The 18,058-nt window shown below is 48.0% G+C and overlaps 1 protein-coding gene across 1 annotated transcript; it reads right to left on the bottom strand.

Moving 5' to 3' along the window:
* Positions 1 to 4,689: 4,689 nt before the first annotated feature.
* On the bottom strand, positions 4,690 to 16,465 carry LOC126538995 (uncharacterized). Its single transcript, XM_055075276.1, has 3 exons — positions 15,945 to 16,465; positions 7,889 to 10,240; positions 4,690 to 6,044 (listed from the first exon to the last, which is right to left on the bottom strand). The coding sequence occupies exons 1-3, from the start codon at positions 16,299 to 16,301 to the stop codon at positions 5,928 to 5,930; spliced, it is 2,826 nt and encodes a 941-aa protein (XP_054931251.1). The 5' UTR covers positions 16,302 to 16,465; the 3' UTR covers positions 4,690 to 5,927.
* Between the last annotated feature and the right edge of the window lie 1,593 nt (positions 16,466 to 18,058).

Here is an 18,058-nt window from a genome sequence, read left to right as displayed (position 1 = left end):
TAGTGTAACAACTTGTCATTATTTCGTATTATTGACGGCGCCTCCAGGGCACCAAATCGGCAATGGGAACACCAAAGCTAGAACCAGCGCTGGATGGGGCTCGCCGAAGCCTGTGCATGCCACGGGGGTATAAGATCGCGGACAGCCAATTTTGTATGCGAACACTCCCTGCGACGCCTGCATTAGTGTAATGTTACGTGCTCTTGAGAGGCCTCCGTTAGCCATTACATATGCGCCCTCCTGGAGCAGTACTTGTAAAAAAAAAGAATATGTCGTCACGATTACCAAAGCACCCCGCAATGAAAAAACGGCCCTGTTGCCAGGCATTGCTGACCGCACACAGCCGGAATCTCTCACGCGCCGACCGAACAAAAGTGTCCTGCAGGTACGTGAATGAACCTGCGAAACCACGTACACATACTTTCACGCTGTCAACACCTGAAACTTTGGTAATTACGCGCGTGTTTGAGTACACCGCGTACTTGCGTCGTGTTTCAGCAACACGAACTCTCAACGTCGCGCGCTTTACGCCTTAAATACGCCTTGCATAATGGTCATTTTCTCTATTTCCTCCGCAATCCTAACACGAAATTCTAAAGGCCAGTTACCGACTGACGAAGAAAGATCTCGATTGAAAAAACTGCTCCGCAGGGCTCGAACGAACTTTTCTGCGGATTTCCTCCCGTAGCGTGTTAGCCGTCGTCTGCTACGGCAGGCCCACCACCGGCGGCGCCACCGTCGAGGCCACGCCGAGCGGAGGAGGAGGGAAGCGAATGGCGCTACTTTGGGAGATTGAGGGGCTTTACTCTGACCTACGGGAACCTCCGCTCCGCGACTCGGCAGGGACGAGTGGAAGCTTCAGCTCGGGCCCAACTCCGACGCGGCCTATTCAAATACATGTAAAACGCAGAAACGCTTTTCTGAGATAACGGCTGGACCGATATTAATAAAATTATTATTATTGAATTATTATTATTAATTATATTATTACATAATACATATATATAATATATATATTATTATTATATTACTATTAATTATTATTATTAAAGTAATAATATTAATAAAATTTGTTGCATTTGAAAGAGAAAGTTAAATTCTAGTGACCGTTGGAAGCGAAATTTCGTATATGACCCAAATTTTGTAAAAAATATTTTCAAAATTCGACAGTTTGAAAAAAATAGAAGCACGAAGTTTACAAATTAATAGCTCTGGTTTGTTAATAAAGTAATAGCATCCAGGTTTGTTGCACTGAAGAAAAACTTAAGATCTAGTGACTGTTAGTTTCGAAATTTTATTTAGGTCGTCAACGTTTTATTAAAAATTGGCAAAAATCGAAAATATTTAAGAAACGAAACCATAAAGTTTACAGCTCTGTAACTCAGCAACGAAAAATGATAATACAATTCTGTGAATTGCATCGGATAGTACATCTAAAGCGGACAAAATTGATATGTTACACATGAATCTCAAAAAATTTAGTAATATGGAAATACAGCTTTTTCAGAACCCTAGTAAACAACGGAACGAATTCATGTAAGGTATAAAATGACGTATCGAATTTGCCCGCTTTTAATGACCTAATGGATGCCGTTTACAGAACCGCGATATCTGTTCTTGATGCAGAGCTATGAATTTGTAAACCTCGTGCTTTTATTTCGTTTTTCCAAATTTTTGAATTTTTTTGGAAATTCAGGACCTAGATCGAAATTCCGCTTCCAACAGTCACTAGAATTTAACGTTATCTCTCAAATGCAACAAATATCATTAAAATCGGCCCAGGCGTTATCCCAAAAAAACGTTTTTCCCGTTTTACACGTATTTCAATAGTCCGCGTCGGAGTTGGGCCCGAGCTAAAGCCTCCTCTTAAGAGGCATTCATTAAATTACTTGACATGCGCATTTGAACGCGTTATTACTTATTACTTGTTTTCTCCCACCAAAGTTTGAGGGTGCGACTCTTACCAAAGGTAGTCGGTTCGGGTGCGCTAATTAAATATATACTAATTAACTATGTAATAATTAACTTCGCCTTAACACCAACTGGTAGCGAAAGTTGTGCGCTCGTTTCCCACCGGCGACAAGTTATCGTTTCGTCCACTTTCACTTCCCATTTCTTCCTTTTTTTTTTTTACATTTCAATTTCAGCTAATATCCCCGATGCTTTCCTTGGCTCCATTGTCTGTTGGCTTTGCGTGGTCATGATTAACAAAATCGAGGGCCCCTTCCGTGCAAGGCTAAACAGTAAGTAAAAGCTCGTTGTTTCAAGCTAAAACATTACCATTAATTGGCTGATTGATATCGGGACCACCCGTAAAATTTGAAATAGGCGTTCAGATCTCATCCAAAAGTCAGTGATGTAGCGACAGGTCTGCACGGAGAAAGCAGCCGCATTAAATACTAAAAATCGCTTGACATCAGGGAAAATGCAAACCTGATTGCCTGGCGCTTCTGTGTAACCTTTGTTTGGGTTGGACAGCGTACGTATAACCTTTTATTTTTATGCTGTCGCCGACGATAGAGGGCGGGCTGAAGGAAGCACGCCGTCTTATTTGGGCATTATAGAGCTGTAAATGGAACATTGCCCATATGCTTTACAAGGTGTTTTTGCGCGTACCAGGCCGTCGCATCAGTGGTCGCTCAATGTTGTGCTTAGGAATGAGCTGCAACGAATGGGCATATAAGACAATGACCGGGACAAACAAAAGAGTAAAACACAGAGGGACGTGCGTATTACCGGATGACCATTGTCGACGATACTATGTCACTTTCGCGTGGCCTAGCACCAGGCGCGCTGTACAATTCGAGCGGTTTTGCTCAACCGGCCAGTCATCGCGCACTGACAGGGATATATATCTCCGAAAGTGGCCGTCCGAGAATACGCCCCCAAGAGGGAACCCACAAATGCTTTCACCTAGATCGGACCATGTATTTTACCATGTAAGCCCCCATTCCACAAACACTCAATTTTCTTTTCTCTCGGTAGTTGTTTATAAAATTCAGTTGTGAAAAATCCAGTCATGGCCAGGCACGGTACGGCCTTTGAAATAAAGCTGTAGGGAGTACAAGTATGAAATATATTTAGACGAAGCAGGTAATGGTTCCAATACATCTGCTAACTGAACTGGAGGTCAATCAGAGAGCTGTTGGCATTTGGAGTTTGTCGCGTCGCAAGTAGACATGTGCAGGACGTTCTTTTAAGTTCTGGAGGGGTTGAGAAATCTGCTTCAGAAGACGACCGAATAAAACAAATGAAAGTAAACAGGCCTCTAGGCTTTCTTGGTACGCGGTAAAGAAAACCGATTTGCAGTGGACCCAGACATCGTGGATGCCATTATTATTTTTTTTTGCGAAATTACGACAAAAAAACAACTAAAAGCATTCATAATACATACTTACTGATATTGCCCACTTTTTCTAACCTTATTGTTCTTTTTAAATATTGTCATGCTGTTAACAAATGTTCTTATTACTCATCCGCTATAAACATGTTTTGCCATTACTCTTAGCTCTCATCTGTACTACTGTTGCTTTAAACATTGTATAACATCATAAGTGTCTTTAACAGGAGGTCCCGATACAGTATTTGACTATGGGACCTCCTTATGTATACTACGCACATGTAATTATCTGTATTTTTACTAATAAATAAATTATGAAATTGTGAACGGAAGGCCAAGCGAAGGAAGGCCTGCTATCTTCAACGGCTGTTTCACAACAGGGGCGCAGCCAGTGGTGCTGGCCGGGCTTCAGTACTTCCCGGCGCCGCCTGGTCTGCACAGACGCTCGTGGAGTACTTTGCACGGCCTCCGAGATCACCTGCGCAGCTTTTTAGGCAGACCTTGGCACCGAGGTCAGAGGTCACGTATACGACACCCTCAACTGGCGTTGTCGTATTCGGCAAGAGCTATAGGGTGCCGCGGCGCTGGCATCGAGGCACCCTAGGCATCCTCGCAAGAGCCGTAAACGATCCTGCGGCGGCAGCATAACGCAATAAAGCTCTCTCAGCTGTCTGCATGAAATCGCGGCCTCATACCGTAATCACCGATGCATGACTAGTGTCGATTCGGTGGCTCCGCTGCGCTAACGCGGCACCACAGTAAAAAAAAAACAACAAAAAAACACGGGCACAGTACAGCCTATTCGCGACAATTGACAGCTACATCCAGAGGACGAGACTATTTTCACAAATAGTGTAGTGCATCCCGGAAATGACCGTGGCCATTTTTTAGGGAGACAGGCGAGTCGATAGGGAAGAGTGGCGTGAATTCGGGAGTGTCGCGGACGAAACGAAGGGACAGAGGGCAAAAAAAAAAAAAAAAAAAGCTGTCGCAGCAACGTGACTGCAGCCCAGGGTCTATCACATAGAAGTGCATGGCATTCACAAGTGGATAACACTGTCAGCCCGTTGCAACAAAATTTTGAATGTAGAAAGTTTTTTTTTTTTTCTCTCTAGCAACAACGTCCAAATTTCGGTAGGCAAATATTCTCACGTACGTTACAGTGGCGCTACTCATACGTATGCCGTGTATGCATGCATCGCAGCGCATTCTAGAGTAATCACTCGTGGTCGCGTACAATAAAAGAAAAAATGTAAATCTCATAATCATGATTATGATAAACCATAATCTGATAAGACACGCCATAGTGGGTGGGGGAAGTACTTTAGCATCCTAGAATAACGCACATCTTGAAAGAAAGGAAATGCTTTATACCGAGGTTTCATGAAAGTCGCAACAACGAACAGTCACACACAACAGAATGACATAATGAAAGAGACATTATATAAGAAATAGCACAATTGATTACAATGAAATTCTTACAATGAAATAATATCTTGGTCGAAGCATGATATAAAGAGCACGGTTACATGAAGAACTCACGAAGGGGAGAGGGGGTGTGTTCTTTCATTAGCACCCCAGGTCCTGGCTCTCGTTGCCGTGAAAAAGAAACGCGTAAATAAATACAAAGAAAGTGAGGTAAAATCTCGCACCAGCAATGCAGCAGTACGCGTGAAACCAATGAGAGATGTATGGAAACGAGTTTTAAAGGATCAGCAAAGAGAACTTACTCGATGTACGATGCCAAACGAACCTTCCACAAAATTTAAGAAAGCAACTGAGAAGGGGTTCGGCGAGTCAAAGCAAGAAGAAAAGGCGGGCAGTGACACAGCATTGAAGTTGGTGCGTCGACTCGCCGTGAAGTCAAGAACCGACGGAGACTTCCTGGGCGTAGTAAATTTTTTATCGGCAAAGTTCAACTACACTGCTTTCTGAAAAGGCAATTAAAGACTGAAGTTAGCAAGTTCAATGATTTGTTTCTTTTTATTTATGACCACCTTTTACTTAAAAAAAAAATAAGTACTTTGAAATCCGCGACCTCACACTGAAGTTCGTGGTGGTACTCAAACATTAAAACTTTCACTTTGCTATACTTTCTCCTGCCATAGCGTATACCTCAAATCAGCACAAATAAAACCATTGAAAGAATACCCAACGCGCAGTTTTTTTTATTAAAGGAAAACTAGCATTTCTTTAAAATTTAAAAGAATAACTGGTTAACGGTTACGTCTACAGTTCTAAGATGCTCAGCGGGAAGGGTTCCTCGGAAAGTGTTTATTCAATAAACGTGATTATGATGTTCTGCGCCTTCGGTTGATCCAGCGTGTGCCTTTGGATGTATTGGTGATCTGATATTTCACATTGCAAGAGACTGCTACAGTACGGAATGAAATTATATGATAGGAAAATGATGAAATAAAAGAAAGAAATGCATTGGGGAAGATAAGATAATGAAGATAAAAAGTTACACGGTAAAAGGAACAAAAAGTGAAAATATGACTAAAATCACAAATGGAAATGATGACGCGTCACTTAGCGCCATCAGGTGCCGCCCGGCCAGGGGCAAATCTAAAAATCACAATAAGTGTCACTTTTCCCAGTGCGTTGGCAGGGTGCAGGATTCAAAATAAACGACGCCTCCGACAGAACGTCGCTCGTATGCAAAGCCCGGGAAGGTCGAAAGTGCATCGTCTGCATTGGTGACCTGCATGTGCAACAAGAGATAGCAAAAGAAAAAAAAAAGAAAGTTACGCAGTACCCATTAAAGGTGCGCGTCGAAAATAAGCGAGTAGCGTTCCGAAACCACCGATCGAAATATCTGAGAAATTACAGTTGACGCCAGGTTTCCTTTCGTTCTTTTTGCGTGTCATAGCGGCCTCCCGTTGACGCAGATCTTCGCGTCGCTATTCCGACGTCTGCTCATTTCACGCCACAGACGTCGCAGCCGCGTACTGGACCGCCGCTTTGCCGGCTGACAAGGACAGGGTGCATCCTCATCCGGCATGACGTCACGCCTCCCCAACCAATCAGCGACGTTCGACGCCAACTCCCCCCCCCCCCCCGGCGACCTATTTTCAGTCCACTGGCTTCGCCTTCCGTAAGAGACATGGGAGGGGAGGGGGGGTATTCTGTAAGAGTCCACATAGTGGACTGTCCATTTCAGCCGCTGCTGATTGGATGCAGCTGTACGAGAGGGCCCACTAGGTGGACTTACAGAATACCGCCCCTGTCCTTCTCCCTACGGCTCTTTCCTCGTATCATTCTACCAGAGGAGAAACAGCAAGGACAGCTATTCGCTTCGAACAAAAAACAGAAAGAAAGCCCAATATGACTATCAGAACACTGAGCACACGTAGTAGATAGGCAGCAAAGACATGCATAGCAGCGATTCCGCCTGAAAAGGGCAGTTTTAAAGTAATGCGAAAGAGAGCAATCAGACAAAGAGTGCAGGAGATAGTTCAACACTTTTCCTGCAGCATATCAAATGAATATTTCCAACTTCTACAAAGGCTGACTGCCCCGCAAAGCTCCGCAGGCGTCTAAGAATCCTCGCCGGCAGACCTACTTGTGCGTATACCGGGTATTCCTGCGAAGAATAACCAATTTAAAAAAAAAAAAACCATCAGTGGCAGGTAGCGCAATTCGAACCCTTGAGCTGGATTGCCCAAGGGAAGGAAAGGGGGGGAGGAACATGATTTGCACGAAAAATCTAAATGCATAACTGACTAAATAAGAAGGATTTATTAAGTTTTTCACTTATATTACGGTACATATACATATTGAAATTTCCATTTGGAACGAACACTGAGGACGACACCAGTTCAGAGATTCATTCCCGAACTTGGGGGGAAATATATTGCCAGTCCAGTTACTTTTGTGTTTCAACGCATAAAACGGCGTTTTTGTTTAAAAAAGTAAGTGGAACGACAGTGCAATATAACGGCAAGTGTTACGGCGTGTATTTTGAAAATGGTGTCATCGACATAATTATTTCGTAAGTATGCCTTGCAGCCTCACCGACTAAAATTGGTGCATTGCAATGTGTGCTGCAAAGTAATCAGTGTTTAAAAAATCACCGACGATTACGACGTGTTGCACGGACGAAATGTCTCACACTTTGGGTACAACTATACGTAGAAGTTATATGCCTAGATATAATATCAGAATCTTTCAGAATCAGAATTCTTTCACGCGCGATTTCACACGCGCGACCGTCGGAAGCTTGTCGGCATCGGTGCAGTGTGACACAGGCGCCGACACGAAGGAAAAAACGCTGTCGCCAGTCGGCAGACCGAAATCGGTGTCGTGTTGGCCTAGTGTGAACGAGCCTGAAGCGTCTGCAGCAGACGACAGGGACACAACACAACAGCAAAATGGCGCTCGCTGAGTGTTTTCTATGTCAGCACGTACTTTTTGAGCCATACATATGTTGTAACTGTGTGCCCGTCAGCCTAACCCACTGCATACTACTGCCAAAGAGCTCATCGGTAGGCTGTATTATGTAGATATTAAAGTAACATGAAAGTAGAACGTATGTTGCACACTCACCGGTTGGATACTTGACATGGCGGTCACGTTGTGTACAGGCGGATGAAACTCGGCGAACGGGAGGGGCATGTGGTTGAGCTGAGGCAGATAAAGGTAGGACTGTAACGGCACTTGGTTGGATACCGGCGGATCAAGGCAGGGGTATTTCACGGGCACTTGGTTGCATACTGGCGGATCAAGGTACGAGGACTTGGTGGGCCCTTGGTTGAATACAGGCGGATCAAGGTAAGAGGACTTGGTGGGCCCTTGGTTGCATACAGGCTGATCAAGGTACGAGGACTTGACGGGCACTCGGTTACATACAGGCGTATTAAGGTAGGACTTGGCGGGCACTTGGTTGCATACAGGCTGATCAAGGTACGAGGACTTGGTGGGCCCTTGGTTGCATACAGGCTGATCAAGGTACGAGGACTTGACGGGCACTTGGTTGCATACAGGCGGATCAAGGCAGGGGGACTGTAACGGCACTTGGTTGCATACAGGCGGATCAAGGTACGAGGACTTGGCGGGCGCTTGGTTGCATACAGGCGGATCAAGGTACGAGGACTTGGCGGGCGCTTGGTTGCATACAGGCGGATCAAGGTACAAGGACTTGGCGGGCGCTTGGTTGCATACAGGCGGATCAAGGTACGAGGACTTGGCGGGCACGTGGTTGTATGCAGGCGTACCATGATGGGAGGACTTGGTGGGCACGTGGTTGTATGCAGGCGTACCACGATGGGAGGACTCGGCGAGCACGTGGTTGTATGCAGGCGTACCACGATGGGAAGACTGGGCGAGCACGTGGTTGTATGCAGGCGTACCACGATGGGAAGACTCGGCGAGCACGTGGTTGTATGCAGGAGGATCACGATGGGAGGACTTCGCGGGAACGTGGTTGTGTAAAGGAGAAAGAAGGTGAGAGGACTGGACGGGCACTTGGTTGCGTACAGAAGGAACAAGGTACGAGGACTGGACGGGCACTTGGTTGCGTACAGAAGGAACAAGGTACGAGGACTTGGCGGGCACTTGGTTGCGTATGGGCGGATCAAGGTACGAGGACTTGGCGGGCACTTGCTTGTATACAGGCGGATTAAGATACGAGGACTTGGCGGGCGCTTGGTTGCATACAGGCGGATCAAGATACGAGGACTTGGCGTGCGCATGGTTGCCTACAGGCGCATCAAAGTACGAGGACTTGGCGAGCACGTGGTTGAATGCAGGAGGATCACGATGGGAGGACTTGGCGGGCACGTGCTTGTGTAGAGGTGAAATGTGGTGAGAGAACTGGACGGACACTTGGTTGCGTACAGGCCGATCAAGGTCGGATGACCGGACGGGCACTTGGTTGCGTACAGACGGATCAAAGTCGGATGACCGGACGGGCACGTCGTTGTATGCAGGCGGATCAACGTCGGAGGACCAGACGGGCACGTCGTTGTATGCAGGCGGATCAACGTCGGAGGACCAGACGGGCACGTCGTATGCAGGCGGATCAACGTCGGAGGACCAGACGGGCACGTCGTATGCAGGCGGATCAACGTCGGAGGACCAGACGGGCACGCGGTTGTGTAAAGGTGAAAGAAGGTGAGAGGACTGGACGGGCACTTGATTGCTTACAGACGGATCCAGGTCGGAGGACGGGACGGGCACTTGGTTGCTTACAGACGGATCAAGGTCGGAGGACGGGACGGGCACATGGTTGATTACAGACGGATCAAGGTCGGAGGGCGGGACGGGCACTTGGTTGCTTACAGACGGATCAAGGTCGGAGGACCAAATGGGCACGTGGTTGTATGCAGGCGGATCAACGTAGGAGGACCAGACGGGCACGTGATTGTATGCAGGCGGATCACAATGGGAGGACTTGGCGGGCACGTGGTTGCGTACACACTGATCAAGATGCGAGGACTGGACGGGCACTTGGTTGCGTACAGACGGATCAAGGTCGGTTGACCAGACGGGCACTTGGTTGCGTACAGACGGATCAACTTTGGAGGAGCAGACGGGCACGTCGTTGTATGCAGGCGGATCAACGTCGGAGGACCAGACGGGCACGTCGTTGTATGCAGGCGGATCACAATGGGAGGGCTTGGCGGGCACATGGTTATGTAAAGGTGAAAGAAGGTGAGAGGACGGGACTGGCACTTGTTTGAGTACAGACGGATCAAGGCCGGAGGACGGGACGGGCACTTGGTTACATGCAGACGGATCAAGGTCGGAGCACCAGACGGGCACTTGGTTACATGCAGACGGATCAAGGTCGGAGGACCAGACGGGCATGCGGTTGTATGCAGGCGGATCAACGTCGGAGGACTTGGCGGGCCCGTGGTTGTGTGCAGGCGGCTGAAGAGCGGAGGACTGTCCGGTGAGCTGAAAGCAAGTACATCAAGTGGGTGGCAACATGGCACTTAATGCTGAAAACGCTGCCCATGCATGTACAAAGGCATGCTAAACCGTGACGACGTGCCACCTAGCAATTCAAAAATACTAAAGTGTACTGAACTGTATTCATCAATTATTCTTTCTAGGATATTCCAACAATCATTACACTGCTCATCACTACCAAGCGACTGGAAGGTGGGGAAGGTGGTTCCTGTTCACAAATCAGGTAACACACATTGTCCCGAAAACTACCGTCCCATATCACTAACCAGCATTCCCTGTAAGATTCTGGAGCACATAATATATTCCCACATAGTTGATTTTCTTGAGACGAACTCCTTTTTTAACAACAGTCAGCATGGCTTTAGGAAATCCTTCTCCTGCGAAACGCAACTAGCTTGCTTTACTAACGACCTCTTTTCTAACACCGACTTAGGATTTGACACCGATTGCATCTTTATCGATTTTGCTAAAGCCTTCGATACCGTATCCCATAACCTACTAATCTATAAACTTAGTCTTCTTAACATTGACCCGCTAGTACTGGACTGGATTAAAAACTTTCTTGCTGATAGAACACAATACGTAATCGCTAACAATTCGTCGTCTGCGCCCCTCGCGGTAACGTCAGGCGTGCCGCAAGGGTCGGTTCTCGGTCCTCTACTTTTTCTAATCTATATTAATGATCTTGCTTCCTGTGTGAAATTTTCAACTATTAGACTTTGTGCTGATGACTGCGTTATATATCATAAAATTACTGACCTCAATGATTCTCGTAAACTCCAAGACGACATTAATAACGTTCTGCTATGGTGTAACAAGTGGTCTATGAAGCTTAACTTAAGCAAATGTAAATGCATGCGGGTATCACAGCGTACTAATACTACTAATCTGCATACATATTTCCTGAATAATAGCCCTCTCTCAGTTGTCTCGTCGTACAAATACCTTGGACTAAACATCACCAGCAACCTTTCCTGGCACATGCATGTCGACATTGTATGTAGCAATGCCAATCGCATGTTGGGCTATTTGCGCCGAAACTTCTCATTCGCACCATCGTCACTGAAACTAACTCTCTACAAAACATTAGTTCGCTCCAAACTAGAATACGCATGCGCCATTTGGGACCCGGCTAACATTACACTCATAAACAGCATAGAAGCCATTCAAAATCGTGCAGCGCGTTTCATCTTATCAAACTACTCCCGACATGCTAGCGTTACCTCAATGAAGACAACACTTAACTTGCCAGAACTTTCTTTCCGTCGTAGATGCTTCCGCCTTTCGCTATTCCATAAAATCTACCACCACAACCCTTTGTTGAAAGAACAGCTTATCACCCAACCGTCATACATATCATCTCGCTCTGACCATAGTTTCAAAGTTGGTGTGCCATCTTCACGTACTAAACTTTGTAGTAATGCATTCATCCCTAGCACAAGCAAAGATTGGAACCACCTTCCCGCCACCGTTGCAGCCATCCTGGATACTGACACCTTCAAAACCAGCATTCATGAAACGCCACGTTGAATCTGTCTTTGTATATTGCACAAATGTTTTGTTATGTTCACCCACTCCTTTCTGTAATGCCTTCGGGCCCTGAAAGTATCTTAAATAAATAAATAAATAAACCGACAATTACGCAATCGAAAATGTTGCTTTTTAAAGGGACCCTGAAACGATTTTGACGATTTTCTACAAACGTACTGAGTCGTTAGAGTAGGTCCTTCTGATCATTAATTGACACATCTAAGTGCTCCGCGTAAAGCGTGTAATTTATTATAAGGTTTTAAAAATGCACATCGCTGCCGATCGGAGCACGCTGCTCGGCGGAATTTTAAGCCGCCCCTACCCATATGACGAAAATCACCCATATGACGTCAGTGGGGCGAGCTATCCGATTGGCTGACCAGGGCGCGTGATCAATAATTTTTCCAACTTTATGGTAAACAAATGATCTTCGTAATAGTTGGAATGTTATTTCATTTGTTTTTATAAACAGAAAGTAACATAAAGAGAATGCACAAGAACGATTTTTCAATACAATTAAGCACTTCCGGCACACAGCAAGTGTCGTCTGCTTGTGTTACAACGTACTCCATGTTGACGAGAGCTCCGCGGTCAGAGTCGGTCTCAGTCTTTTCGCGAGCACTATGATTCGACTTTGTTGCTTTGTGGACTGCAAACGTAGCGACTGGCAATATGTCAAGCTGCGACATCGTGTCCCTCTGCAAGGCAGCATACGAGCGAGCTGGCTGCTGCGCATCGGACTGCCGCTATCCGATCGGCGCCAGGGTTTGCGCGTTTGTGGCCGTCACTTTACACCGGAAGATTACTAACGCAATAGCGTTTCGCGAGTCCGGTATTAGGGCAAATGCAAGCGCAAGGGGACAGGGTCTGGCCGCTTGAATGTTCCGTAACGGGATGAGCCATGGGATGAGCACAATCGCAAATGCGAATGGTCTGCACGGTGCAGCCACCTGGTGGCATAGAGCTCAACCATACACAGTAGCAGTAACGAAGTGTATTCTTCTTTGGCTGCTGGTGTGTAGTTTTCGCAGGAGTGTAATCATCAACGCTTTGTTTTTATAAATGTTTAAAATGTTTTACACTTGGTTAGAGCAATATTAGCGCTTTGTTTGGCTGGTTAAGCGCTGCGCCAACAAGTGGCTGGACCGTGCAGACCGATCAGGCCGCACGTACGTCTACGCTAAAGTTCCTTCATCAGCTTGAGTTTATGCCTCCAGTCATTTGCCGAAATGACCAGCTTGCCTGTGGTTACCGGAATACCAGACACGTTCGGCGCTACGACAGAATGCTCGCATCGCACGCTGCTTCGATAGCTCTCGCTTGGGGTCGACGGCCAAGCGGCTAGCGGAGAGGTTTCACGCGGGCGGGGGCGGGCTCCAAAACAACCGGAAGTGGACGATGTGACGTCGCATCGTGACGCGAAACCAGTGAAGGCGGAGCTTAGCCCCGATCGCTCGGCGAACGAGTTGAGGAGGAAAAGCATGACCAGGGAGGAGGGTAACTTCTAATCGCTTGTAGCTCCATTAATACGTAACGCTTCACTTAAATTGTGGTGTGAATGTTCTACTTAAGCTGTACCCTACGCGCCAACAAAATTTGTCCGAACCATTTCAGGGGCCCTTTAAAAGGCAACCAGCTTGCACGTCGTGCGAGAGGCACTTTAAATGGATCCCGAAACGAATTTGTACAAACGTACCGAGTCGTTAGGGCAGGTAGTGCGGATCATCAAGTGACGCATTTAAGCGCTCCACGTGAAGCGTGTAATTTATTACAAGGTTTAAAAAATCTGCATCGCAGGCGATCGCAGCGGCGCCACTCCCCCGAGTTTGCAGCCGCCTCCTCACAATCCGCCTTTCTCATTTTCCCGTGCTGCCCTCTGCCGCGCGGCGCTGAAAGCATTTTGGAAGGGTGCCGGGGCTTTGGGCGGTTGATGTGTGTGCCTGCGCTCACGTTGAGTGAGCGTCTGTTGTGCGTCTCATGGATCACGAATCATTATTAATGGCTTCTTCGGGGCAGTATGGTTTTCTTTAATGTCATGCAGCACTCACCGACCTCTGGGTGAGCAGGCGTTTGTGCGCTGTTCTGCAAACAGTGCAGCCGATAAGTGCACGCTTAGTTTCGTTTGCCGACACGGCTGCCTTGTCGAGTTTGTTGTCGCCGATTTCTGCACTCGGAGCTCGCTTTTTGTATTCTTTTTACACATTATCATTCAAGAAGTGTTCGAGCGCAGCCTTCAGTGTCGGATTTATCAAAGCGGTGCACTTGTTTACGTCTACATATATAGCCGTAAATCTTTGTTAGCGTCTAAGATTGTGGAAAAGGTGCACCGCCAATATGAAATGTGAAAATATAGCAAAGCATTCATATCTGCGCAAATGTGCGGTGTCATTCCAGCCTGAGACGAGCCAAAGGTTGTGAACGGCCGAACCACTTCAACAACGGTGACTGCGACCCAGATACATATATTACGGGTCGGTAATTTATTACCGATTGACGCTTCTCTCTAACTCAATGATAATTGCAGTTTGCGCGCGTCCCGTAAAGCATTACTAGAGAAAACTGTGCTTGCATACGCGGTTTTTTTTTTTTCTTTTTTTTTCACGGCGCTGTGGCGCCACCTTGGCGGGTTTCCGCGAGAAACCCGCCGAGAAACGATGTACGGCGTCGGGCACCGCAGGCCGCAGAGGCGCTCGCTGCGTGAATCGAGCTGAAATGGTTTTGTGCATCGTTCTGTCGCAAGTTTCGTTTCGTGCGACTGGGCTTTCGTGCAGCCACGCCCACAAAACCATTCACCATGCGATGTGCCACTGAACGAATACATCGCACCGTATAACGCCATTGCCACAGGGCCTTACTCTTCTATTCCTGTTATTCCTATTTGCTCGTGCTCGACATAAATCTGAATATGCTTCGGAAGCCGGCCACGTCATGAAGTTCAAGCTGGGGTCGATTCCGCTCAGCGGAGGTTAGCCGCATAGCAGCCGGGTTCATGCATTTTGCCACTGTTATACCTGCACCGAACGTGCGCCAATAGGACGATGTAAAGCATTTTTGACATCGGCACGTGCACGGTCAGCGCTCCCTGTTCGCTTCAAGTACGGTAGAAACAGCGCACTGCTGACAGGACATTATGACGAAATACTGAAAACACATGTGAATCTTCTTAACCGCATATCAGAAGCGTTGTATCACCCTGTCCGTCATCGGCCATGTACTTGTGCTTTCGATAGCGTATTATAGAGTAAACTATGCGTACCTAAGCGCCCAATCAAAGCACGGCGAAAATTCCGATGCTGGCCGTAGTGCGATGTCGTTGCTTCCGCTGAAGTACCGAAAGGGCAATCACTTGTTGCCTGTTTCCGATCGCTGTTCGCGGCCACTGCCGAAGCCGTCCAGGCGCAACGTGGCGCAATTTCGGTCAATTTTCTGTGTTTGGCGCTGTTTGGGGCAGGAATTGGCGTTTGTATAAAACTGGGGCAATCGGTGAGTAGTTCCATCCCAGAGGATCGCATGGCTACGCGCCGCGCACTCCGATTTTGCGACACGTTAAAGAACGTCACCGTGTAAACATTAATCCGGAGTCCGCCCCTACGGCGTGCCTCGTAATCCGATTGTGGTTCTGGCACGTACAGCCCCATAATCCAATTCAAGTTGAAAACTTCTGCCACGATGCGATGCGTCATGCGAGGCAATGACAATGCTGAACCGTCTCAGAGGTTATTAAATGTGGCGCAGAACGACGCATCAAAGAAAACGCCTCTCCCTGTGTGTTCCGTGTACTACGCAAACGAACAGCAGTGGTGCCCAGAAGGTAACGTTTAAGATCAACTCACTAATCTCGTGCTATAGACTATAGACGTTGAAGAAATTAAGCTTTCGTGGTCAACATCACCGCTAATTATCATTGATCAAAGCAATTAGCACAGCTTCGCATACACCGATTCCCACAGCGCGCGGGATCTGCATATATTTTTCCCCCTCTCGTAGTCGCACCTCGCGTTGTACAGATAATGAGTTATATTACCACCGACTATCGCTTTCCCAGACCTAACCTGTAATACGTTCACCTTGCGCACCTGCAACGGTTAGCATGCACATACGGAAGTAACAATATTCAAAGCGGTGTCAAAGTCGTCGTACCTCAGCTGCACACACTTACCGGACAGGTTGGTGGAAAGTCGCTCACGCGGCTGTCCAAAGGCGGAAGAAGGCTGGCGCGCTCATCTCCCGTCCGCTGTACTTTGGCGGAACGCTGACAGCGCTCGGGAACGTCGTCGCAAATTTCGAACAGCTGCTGCAGATGACGCCCGATGTAATCGTCGGCGCCTCGCACAATGTCCACGCAGTTGACAGATTCTCGCGTTCCAGGTGACGAGCCAGGCACCATTCCTCGCAATTTCCCGCACATCGCTTGCAGTTCGAGGTTCTCTGGGCCTTGAAGACGTTCGGCCGTGGTTAAAGGTTCTTCTTCGTCGCTTGTCCGACGCTGCTGCTTCGGGCGCCGCGAGCGCTTCATAATTCCAGGGTGCGAAACGCAAGAGCCACCAAAGCACTGTCGTCCGAGCGATGCGACGGACGCGCTATCTTTTGCGGCCCGAGTAAAAGAAGCACGGCATATATTCACGTGGGGAGGTGAAAAAGGTGTTCTTTCGTGGGAGGGGAGCCAAGAAATGGGGGAAAGGGTATATCACAACGCCCAATCGCATAATCGCCCACTGAATGATGACGTCGTCGGTTAGGCATTCTCGAAGAAACGGACCCTTCTTTTTAACAGCGGAGCTGTTCTAAGTCAAGCCTTCACCGTCCAGCGTCCGGTGTCACGCATGGGGGGTGGGTGGAAGGATGCGATCGGGATGAGCGGATTAACAAGAGCGCGCGCCCGGGAAAGGGGGAGAAAAGGGCATAGGAGCAGGTGTTACGCCGACGCGCGCCCTTTCGACCTTCCCCATTTCTTCCCTCCTATATCCTTTACTCCCCCTCCCCCCTGATGGCGCCAAGCCGTGGTCCCGCAAGGGCTGCAGAGGATAGCGGCAACCTTTCCCTTCCCCGCAACGAACCACTTCTCTCGCCCCATAGATAGCAATTAGGCGTGACGCTCCTCGCCCCCCCTCCCCTACGGCCGCAAAAGCATTGCAGAAGCGGCCACGCTTGCCTCCGTCACTCACGCACAACAATAGAGCTTTAGATTAGGGGACGCGAAAGCTAAGGGCGACGGTACTGCGCGTGCGCAGACCTAGACGTAGGGATCTGCGCATGCTCAGTACCACCGCCCCTAGTTCTTGCGCACGCAAGCCGCTTGCGTCCCCTAAACATCTCTAGTAACGACAGTCCGGAGGGAAGTTGGAAGAATGTTAGAAAAAGAGCAGAGAGAGTGGATGCAAGGAATGGGTACAATCAGACCCGTACCGTAATAGCGTGCCCGACGCAAAACCCAAACGCAGTTTGCGTCTCGCGCATGCGCATTGGCTTCGACGTTATTTCTTTGGGGCCCCTATTCTAAAACTCTACTAATCTTACCCCTCTTCGTTCGTGGCAGTACAGCTAACATGAGACTGGAGAAAGAAAATGCATTTTACTCATTCGGTCTCTACAGCATGTCTTTCTATGTTCTGTGTTCTACGATGACAAGCACAAGTGGTGCAGGCGAGGTAATTACATTTAACATCACGTCACGATTGTCGTATGTCGTCAAACGCCTCAGATACCGTCAGTGAACGTAAACAGCGCAGAAAGCTTCACCTACACCGATTCCCAGAGCGCGTAAAATCTGTTTTTTTTTATTGGTAACCTACCACATTCAACTGTCTGTTAGCGTAGCAGTATTGTGTACAGGATAACATCGGTGTGTCGTACAGTGTAGGATGAAAAGCTGGCGACGGTGACCTTTTTTTTACTTGCGGGAGCGAACCACGTAGTCTGTGCATGACGAACAGTGTCAGTGAATGTCTAGTACATGTCCAGTGAATCACCACGCCTCGCAGAATCCTTTTCGACGTAGAAGACGTCATTCCACCCTATAAGTAAACCACGCCAGCCCGAAAGTAACCACCGGTAACGACAACCGCATTCAGTCGGTCAAGTGAGCTTGGCGGCGAAATGTGTCAGCTCACAGAGGACGCTGCGCGCGCAGTACGGCTAGGGTGCCTCGATGTCCTCCTCGCCCGCCGCTCCGTTACGGAGCGGCGGGCGAGGAGGACATCGAGGCACCCTAAATACGGCTGCGCGCCGAACTAAATGATACCCGCTGTGGTTTCTTATGGGCTACGGCGTTAC

The sequence above is a fragment of the Dermacentor andersoni genome, chromosome 11 (genome assembly GCF_023375885.2).
Source record: "Dermacentor andersoni chromosome 11, qqDerAnde1_hic_scaffold, whole genome shotgun sequence".
NCBI lineage: Eukaryota > Metazoa > Arthropoda > Arachnida > Ixodida > Ixodidae > Dermacentor > Dermacentor andersoni.
The sequence above is the reverse complement of the archived record's forward strand: the minus strand, read 5'-3'. Positions and strand labels throughout refer to the sequence as shown.

What these genes read in the sequence shown, in the direction of transcription:
- LOC126538995 (XM_055075276.1), bottom strand. Translation starts at nt 16,301, where the DNA reads ATGAAGCGCTCGCGGCGCCCGAAGCAGCAGCGTCGGACAAGCGACGAA. An exon ending in ACTTTCCACCAACCTGTCCG is followed by an intron (nt 10,241 to 15,944) that starts GTAAGTGTGTGC and finishes ACTTGCTTTCAG; the next exon opens with CTCACCGGACAGTCCTCCGC. An exon ending in CCATGTCAAGTATCCAACCG is followed by an intron (nt 6,045 to 7,888) that starts GTGAGTGTGCAA and finishes TTGCACATGCAG; the next exon opens with GTCACCAATGCAGACGATGC.